General features: G+C 48.0%; 2 protein-coding genes across 2 annotated transcripts in view; one reads left to right on the forward strand and one right to left on the reverse strand.

The window, feature by feature from the left end:
• Nucleotides 1-7,442, reverse strand: part of EXT1 (exostosin glycosyltransferase 1) — a 254,859-nt gene extending 247,417 nt beyond the window's left edge. The window contains exon 1 of the mRNA XM_016138175.2: nt 5,838-7,442. Coding sequence (XP_015993661.1) covers nt 5,838-6,799 — 962 coding nt within the window. The 5' untranslated portion in view covers nt 6,800-7,442. The remainder of the gene's footprint in view (nt 1-5,837) is intronic.
• On the forward strand, nt 6,903-7,601 carry LOC118611956. The gene has a single exon (XM_036232733.1). It carries the CDS (start codon nt 6,933-6,935, stop codon nt 7,599-7,601), a length of 669 nt encoding a protein of 222 aa, XP_036088626.1. The 5' UTR covers nt 6,903-6,932.
• The last annotated feature ends 1,466 nt before the right edge of the window (nt 7,602-9,067 follow it).

Genomic DNA, 9,067 nt, shown 5'->3' on the forward strand with positions numbered 1-9,067 from the left:
CACCCAACTACAGAGGGCACCCCGCATGGCGCTGTCAGCGAGGGCAAAGGTCACACGTCGTTCATGTCCTCGCCTCTCCTAGGGGCGCTCTAGGAGGGAATGAAAAGTGGGGTTTTACCTACACAAGGTCATAAAGCACCTTGAGTAGAAGAGTTAAAGGAGTTCAACGCTCTAAGGTCAGAATTCCGCGCATCCTGATCATGTCCCTGAGCCTATTGTTTTCCCCCTTGGGAAACATGTTCAGAAGAAAAAGGAATAGAAGATCGAATATACAGACACCTGAATCGCACAGAGCTCACTAATAACTAGTAGGTACACAGGTAGAAATTTTGTTTGATTCTTAAGGGTGGTAACATTTTGTAGAGGAAAGAGAGTGGTCTTCGGAACTCAGGACCCTGGTCAGAACTCTGGTTACGTGCTAGATGTGACTCCCGGCTCCTTACTTCAGATTCGGGGCCTGCATGCTAAATCTGTAAAACGGGGATTTAACCCACTTCATACTGCTGTTGAAAGGCTTAAATGAGCTAATAAAGGTCAATTCAAAATAACAGGGACTCTAGAAATATTCCAGTTTTGAGGGAGTCCCTGTTTATTACAAGAACCTGGTCATGGGTAGAAGAGCTTCTGAGTATAAACACTTCGGCATTAAGCCCACAGAAACACGAGCTCCTCCATTCACATCTGCACATCGAACATGTTCAGGAGACAGCAGAACCTAGTGCGCACTTAGCCTGACCTGGTCTGTTTTGAAGAGGCTGTGCTGAGAAGTGAACGCCATGAGGCCGGAGCAGGCTTCAGTGAAAACGGGGGACCTGGGAGCCAGAAAACCTGGGATGGAGCCTCAGTTCAGCCATGTACAAGCTGGGCAGCCTTAGACAAAGCACCTCACCCCAGTGGGTCTCAGTTTACTTATCTGTAAAATGGCCTGACGAGACACCTTGCAAGACGGCTATGAGCCAAGCAGCCAAGCCCTATCCAATACAACCTCTGGTGTGACATTAGGGTACTCAAGGTCATTGTTGACAGGTGTTTCTAGCACGGCATTCTGGGAGGCACATCTGCAGGCCTTGGGACAAAGAGAACGATCACCATCCCAGGGTGTGACAGCTCCCCCTTTGCCAAGTCTGTCTCATCCAAAGCTGCTGTCACAGTCAGGGGGACCAAAGGTGGCCTCCAGAGGCAGTGCCTGCCCAAGCCTTAGTAGCAAGCCATTCTCAGTATGACAAAATCCTGCAGGCTCCTAGCTTGTCACAGAGTCCACTCTAAACTTTCACTAATTCAACTGCACTCAATCAAAATGCAAACGTCCCTAGAAGCAGCACACAACCCCCCAAACTGTATTCGCAGATTCCTTGTAAATAAGGCTCTCAGGTGCTCTCAAGAAAGCAAATTCAAAGGAGGTGAGAAAGGAGAAAGCAGAATTAGAACCTTAGTGAAAGAAGACATGCTTGCCGACTTCATAATTTTGCATAGGGATGGCCCTATCTGTATTTTTAAATTGTGTTTACGTGGTTTATTTTAGAAATGCTTTTGTGCTGTCAAGCACCTTTTGGGGAAAAGGTGCTAATATATTACATTTAAAACCTGAGAAGCACAGTTTCTACCTTTCATTTGGGGAGAGGTAAACAGTCATCGAAGGTTCACTGCTGAACCATGTACTTGCTCAAGGTGTCTGCTAATATTGTTTGGGATAGTGGAGAATAAGCAAATATTTATGTCTTGTGCACATTTTCTTTGGGTGATAAATGCACCTGAATTCAACTTACCATACAGTTAATTCACAGCCTATTCCCCAAACTCCTGAGGGCCAAATTGGACTGTCCAAAAAACTACTTACCAGTTCCAGGGACGTAGACACCTTAGTTGGCAATGAAAAGGAAAATGCAGGCCTTAGAACAAGAGTTTGTAAATCTCAGGATACACTTAGTAGGAGCTGTGTCTAATCCTAAAACTTTATGACAAATTGTGCATGTATATGGTTTGTTTTTGTTTTGTTTTTACAAACTTTGTCCAAAGTCTTCATCAGCTTCCCAAAGGATTCCAAGAAAAATCCCATAAGAAACAGCATCAATAAGGGTCTAGAGGCTAAAAAGTTTTCAAGAGTGTCTCTGTAATTGACAGTGGAAGACTGTAGGTCAAGGGGAAAACTTCAGAAGGCTCATGGGCTCCGGTCCCGGCTACCCCTGCCACTAACGAACTTTCTGACCTTAAACAAATCCCTCTTTTGAAACATTCTATCTCTGTTACCAAATCTGTAAGATGAGGATGTTAGACTTGAATGATTACTTAATTTCAAGACCCTTAAAAACACCAGGACTCAACAAACACAAGAAGAGATGTCAAAAAGGCCTGCACAGAACCCTGCCTGTTCCCAGGAGAGCTGCTTAGAATATTCACCACTGCTTTTCTCAAAGGGGTCAAAGATAGGAGCCACCTCTCATTTCCTTTTTTCTTCTATTTCAGAGAGCCGAATTTGAAGTTTCACAATAATGTCCTTCGAAGGGATTTGAACTATGAAATTCATGCAAAAATACAGTGATTCCGTAAAGATGCCTAAGAAGCTCTAAGATTGATTGTAAAATAGAAAGAATTTCTCTAAAGCCTCATCACAAATCACCTAATCATCTGCAGACTTATTTCAGCTGGTGTCATCTACATTTGTTAATATACGTAACTGATAAAAATTGTGTCATAAAAATGGATGTTTTAATATAATCCTGAATTTCTGGATCAAAAATACTGCTGTTACAAGAGAAAAGCGTTTTCCTTCATTCCATGTCGCGGTCCGATTTTCAAAATAGTGCAGGTGAGATCAAAGTCCGCAACCATTTAGCAACTAAATCGTTCTCATCACATAAGGCTACATTTCACTAAAAGTAACTTTTTTTTAGTTGATTCACTTCTATATATTCTATAGTATCCTAAATCAGCTATGATACCATAAACTTTCAATCTAATTATCAGACTCCATAAGTCTAAAGCAAATTTATACCTGGTTGCTTGTGGCAGCAAATTAAATTGAAGCCTTTTCATAGACATTTGCTAATAAAAAAGAGAAATAGATGAAAACTGATGTTTTTACACGCCACAACCAAATGAATGCTTAGCGCACCCCTCAAAGAGTCTACAACCCATTCCACAAAAGGATAAACTAATGTTCAAGGTAATGCATCAAAATCCACATGATGAACCAGTATGAGAGTCAACTCTGAATGACTTCGCTACCTCACTTGAATATCATCTCCTTCTCTAAAGCTCTGGAGAAAATTCGCACTGGATTTGGGGAGTTCCGCATCTCACACGTGCAAGGCTAACTTACAGAAAACATCAGTATAAGTAGCACAGTAGCTGCTCACTCCAGAACAGGTGTTGCTTCCTATCCAGGAGCATTCTCACCACATTTCAGGGCTCGTTCTTCACCCTCATGTGTCCCAAAGTCAACAGTAAAAGGCTGGCATGTTTGCAAGCATCATTTCTCAAAGATAAAGAGTTCTGATAACCCAATGAGAGGAATGAGTTAAAACCCCACATAGATCAGGCTAATGAATATAAACATTTTGCAGGACCATCCTGTCCCATTAAACAAGGTTAGAACTGCAAAGTGTATAAAAGGCGAAGAGGAAGAAAATCCAGAAGTGACCCTGCTCGGGAGAAAGAGCAAACTTGCTTTCCTAACTAAATGCAGCTTACTTTTCCGACGAGACCCAATCCTGAGGTCCTGACCCCTTGTGGTCTTTAAACACAAACCAAAACAAGGGTGTGGGTGTCAGATTTCTTGGCCCAATCACAAAGAGGTCAAAAATAAAATTTAATTAGCAAAAATTAAAGTTTCTAGGAAACCGGCCCCTCCTTCCTTCATGGCCAATTTCCAGAAGAAGCTTCAGCAGAGACCACAGGGTCGTAATACTGACGGTGGGCACGAGAGGGTAAAAAAGGTAGGATTGTGCTATGGGACTGAGGGTGCTTCCCAAATGTATATTTCTCACTTCCTAAGGTGAGAGCTCAGCTCCAGCCCCTTTAGAAGAATGAAGACCACCATGATCTTTAGGCAGAATTCGATGAGACTTGGTTTTAGAAGACACTGAAAGGTTAAATTTCATCTCAAGTTACTCCGCCATAAGCCAGACAAAGAAATTCCTGAAAGGCTATAAGCATTTTTTTTTTCTTACTGGCACCCACAGGAATAGGTCAACATAAATGTTGTGTAAACAAAGTAGTTCATTACTAACCATTACTAAATTTTGTGACAAAATTTTAATCCACTACAGCTGCACTCAACATTCACCCATAACTGCCCCTGAAGAAGAGTCACATATAGATACATAATTGACCCTAGCCTTGAACTTTTCTTATGCCTGAAAAGCAAGGTGTTGGGTGTTGAGGAATCTGAGTGTTGGTTACTTTCTCCTTCACTGTCTCCGATCGAGCACAAGAGGACTTTAATTTCCCTTCGAATCACTCCTACAAGAGGCCCAAGTGTCTGAGGAAATCCACAGACAACAATCAAACCTTTCATTTTAGGGCCTCTTTCCCACCATACCCTTTCCTGTTTCAACCAGGTTCGTGAAGCGTTTCCCCTATTGTACATTTCATGAATCAACAGCAAAATCTGCCAACCTCTGCCAGTTCCTCTCGTACTCAGCTGTGAGGTTCCCCTTCCTTCCGTGGGTAGCACAAGGCTGCTCTGGTTTTTAACTGGTGTAATGTGGAAATGCACTGCAGGAGCTCACTAACTCTTTCACAGCCAGATATGAGTCTGGTACGCTGACCCCCTCTACGAGAAAACCGACCCACAAAGCTCAAGTTAAAGCAGACTTGTGGAGGCTAATTTTGACCCCAAATCCAGTGTGTCAGTTACTGCCACTAGGAAGGAAAAGGAAGAATGAGAAGGCCTACAAAGTAAGCAACTCAGTTACTTAGCAACTGGACAAAACTTGCCTCACTACAGAGGGTAAGGAGGTTTCACAAGCCCATTCACAGTAACAGTCTCCATTTACATGCAAATAGACAGACAAAAGGGAGAGGGAAATCTAAATTAGCAACTGGAGTTTACAGCAGTGGGGCTGAGGTACAGGTTTTAAAGACAGGCTACTACTCCTAGCAAGGAGACAAGATATATGCAAACAAACGAACAGACATGAATGAATGAATAAATGAAATGAATGAATAAATGAATGAAAAGAAAGGAGGAAAGAAAGAAAAGCAGATAGATTACAGGCCCCAATTACACTCTCCCTTCATCAAAGCCAAGCCATGTGCGGTAGGGAATATGCAGGCACTGAAAGTTTACAGCTAAAATCAAAACACTTCCACTGCTTACAGAAATTTAAGGCTCACGGAAAGATAACAATTGGAGGCTGGGAAAATCCCAGGGAAAGCCATTCCCCCTGCTTGTGAGAAAAGCAAATAAAACATCAATCTTGGAGAAAGGTCCCCATGCTCTGGGTGGATTCAGAGTCTCTCTGGGTCCCTAGACCCGCCCCCCTCACAAATACCCTCCCAGCACCCACCAGTGAAACAGTTTCCAGACTTTGATCAAACCCACACCCTCCACAGGAGACACATGGCCTGAAGGTTTTCCAAGCAAGAGGAAGACAATGTCACCTGCTTGGCCCAGGAAAGTGCTCCAGGCTTTTCTGTTTGTCCCCAAGAGCTCAAATTCTGTGTCTCCAGCTCCTAGCCACACACCTGAACCAGGCTGCTCAGTGCCAGGCTCAGAACAGGAAGAAAGGGGCCAGAGGGCTCCTCCGCCCCACCCCCTCCCCCCACCTCACACCTGCACAAGGTGGGCAGGGCCCAGGGCTGACCCGCAGAGCCTCCTCGGCAGAGCCACTTACTTCTCATACTCGGTGTTGTCTCTGTCACAGCGAGAATCCTTGTGCTTTTGCCAGTCTTTGCCGTGCTTGCAGGTGGTGAGGAGCACGACGTCCTCCCCGTTATGGACGTGATATAAGGCATTCCTGGTGTCTGACCCTATCCCTGTCAGGTACCTCTTCCCCTTGAATACCAGCATGTACTTCCTGAGAGGAGGGATGGTGTTAAACTTCAAAAACCCCCTCTCCCCTCCTGTCCTGGGATGATCCTTAGAAAAGAGGGGAATAGAAACATCAAAGTTGGGTCGGAAGTTTTCAGTACTGATGCTGGCTTTGGCCAGCATCGCCTGGCCGATGTCAAACCCCACGTCCTCGGTGTAGTCAGGCCAGGTGCCAGAATATAAATTAAAAATTAAATGATTCCTACCATTGTTCCACAAGTGGAGACTCTGCACTTTGGATCTCAAATTGTGCACATACTGAGGTGACAACTGGTCTCTGTCTAAAGTATCCAGACTCAGGACAAAGAGGCACGCCTGGCTGGGGTCCGAGGTGTAGAACCTGGAGCCCTCGATAGCCGCTAGAATGTTTTGGTAACTTTCGGCGATTTTCTCCCCTTTCTGCTGCGGGTAAACGTAGACTTTGAAGCCGTTTTTCTTGCAAAGGGTGAAATCGAAGCAGGACTCCATGCGGCACTTCTTGCCTTTGTAGATGCTCGAGTTGGCATCTCGCTTCTGCCGGGGGGAAACGTGCGCGTTGGAGTCCTCGTTTTCCACTGGATCCCAGGGAACGAAGGGGCGCAGAGCGTCCGGGAAGCGGGGCCAGAAATGATCCGGACTCGGGTGGTGCAAGCCATTCCGACCGCTGTGCTCGTCTCTCCGGCTGTGGCTCCTCGATGCCCTAAAGTGCAAGCCTCCGAAATAAAACAAAAGGGCGAGACAAGAGCCGGCTGAGAGCAGAATGAAATAGCGTTTTTTGGCCTGCATGTGTCCTGCCTGGGTCAAGAGGATTGTAAATAAACACAAGAATCACCCAAGTTTCCCAATCAACACTTTCAGCTCCAGTCCGCCATCTTCCCGCCTGTAAAGACTTCAAACTCTCCGCTCCCACCTTCTCTGGATGCCTTTCCCCAAGCCGTGGACTGATCCAGCGCATGTGGGCGATTTCTTTAACTTTCTCCCCTTCGGTCTTTCATCTTTGGGTTGCACAATGGACGAGAGAGAGAGCGGGGCTGAATATTTCGCACCCAGGGCGGGCGTGCAGCGGACTGTAATTTTCTTGCATGCAACAAGACGGAGGAAAAAAGAGAGAGAGGGGGAAGAAAGAAAAAAAAAGCTCCCGATGCCCAATCAATGGCAAGACGAAGTGATTTCCCTGCCTCTCGGATTCCTCCCGGCAGCGTGGAGAACGAGCCCCGGGAAAGCAACTTCAACTCCTGCACACTCCCGTGCACAGCACTCCGGTTCCAACAAGTCAGCCGATGCCCGGGTTCAGCCGGCTAGTGCATCTTGCAGCTGGGGCGCCGTAACCTCACAAATCCCTGCATCTCTCTTTATTCCCTTCTGCAGCGGCTCCCAGACTCCGGCGGTGGTGACTCCTGCGCTCGCGGGGCCGGCCCCCGGGGCGCGCGGCGGCCCGGCAGGCGGCGGCGGCGGCGCTGGGCGGCGGCGGCGGCGGCGGCGGCGCGTCCTCCCCGCGGGCAGTGCCGGCGCTGCGCGGCGCTTCGCAGGCCCCCGCGCGACCGCTGCCGACCGCCGCGTTCGGTCGCCGAATGTTACCCGGTTCTGAATGTTACACTTACACATTCCATTCCCGACACGACAGCGCTGACCTCATCCATCCACGCAGCCCGCGCTGCCATTGGCCGAGCGTCACGTCCGGGGGGGGCGGTGCTTCCGCTGCGCCCATTCATAACCCCCGGCCGCCGGCCGCGGCGCCGGCGCGGCGCGGGCGCGCGGGGCGCGGGCACCTCTGCTGCGGAGGTGGGGTGGCCCCGTGCGAGCGCGCGGCGGCCCCTCGGGGCGCCGCGTCCCCGGCCCGGGAACCAGCGCCGCCCGGAGGAGGCGCCGGGGGCACCAGGGACCCGCGGGCGCTCCCCAGGCCCCGCTGCTCGGCCGCCCCCGACGATCCGGTCTCCTCGGCTCCCTGCCGGCAGCGCCTCCGTGAGCCGGCGGCGGGGACTGTGCCGGTTCCTGGAGAGGATGCAGTGAAAATGGAGCAGTGGGGCGAGCCCGAGGGGTGGGGGAGGCAAGACTTCATAGAAAGCGACTGCCGACCAGAAAGATGCCTCTCCCCGCCCACCTTCCACCCTCCGAGGCCCAATATTTTTATTTCCTCCCAGGCAGTTAAACAGGTCCCTTATTTCCTACATAGCCCATCCTCTCTTTTTTCTTCCCCCAAGGAGACACCCCCCCATGCCCAAGAATAAAGAAGAAATATTACAAGCAAGAGGATTGATTTCATTGTTACAATTCTTCGTGTCTGTGACCTGAGAGAAGACATTTATTCTAAATCCTCATTATCTACCTATGCATCCTTCCCTCACTTCCTGAAGTCTCTTCTCTTCTATAGAAAGCCTCTAAGAGATCAAATCACACACACATACTAAAAAAATAAAATAAAGGTGTTTTTTTTTTCTATTACCGAAGAGAAAATGGTTAATTTAAGTTTGTCCTCATCCCTAAAGTGATAGTACTCTTTGTGGTGGAGCTGGTGGTGGTGGTGGTTTTTAAGATATCTCTTAGGGATAGATGGTTAGTAGATCTTCCAACCGTCCCACCTTTAGAAAGGAAACTTGAAGCAGGAAATGACTTTATTTAAAATTAGTGCAAGAAGGTTGGTCCTCTTTTCAACTGCCCTTCCACACCCCAGCCCCAAGCTCCTGCTACCCACAGGGAAATTCATTGGACAACTCAGGTAAAGACCTGCAGTCCCTCCAAAGGTCCTCTAGGATCACAAAGATATGCTAGGCTCCCAAACAGTGTTTCTGGTCAAAGCCAAGTTCTCCTGGCCCAGGAGCCTGAGTTCTGTTTTACATGAAGACACCTCCCACCCCCTTTCCTACATGAAGTCGCAGGGCCTGGCCAAGCTGGACAAACAGTTGCCAAGGGCAGCAAGTTGTTTAGTGATTGTTTACTATGGGAGTGACTGAGAACTGGGGACAGACACTTCCCAGCTTCCCTCAGGCTGCAAAAGAACTCCAGTGGGTGTGGAGGCAGGGCCCAGTTATAACAAGGCAGGCCGAAATGCTCAAG

The sequence above is a fragment of the Rousettus aegyptiacus genome, unplaced genomic scaffold (genome assembly GCF_014176215.1).
Source record: "Rousettus aegyptiacus isolate mRouAeg1 unplaced genomic scaffold, mRouAeg1.p scaffold_m13_p_15, whole genome shotgun sequence".
Classification (NCBI taxonomy): Eukaryota; Metazoa; Chordata; class Mammalia; order Chiroptera; family Pteropodidae; genus Rousettus; species Rousettus aegyptiacus.

What these genes read in the sequence shown, in the direction of transcription:
- LOC118611956 (XM_036232733.1), top strand. Translation starts at nt 6,933, where the DNA reads ATGCCTTTCCCCAAGCCGTGGACTGATCCAGCGCATGTGGGCGATTTC.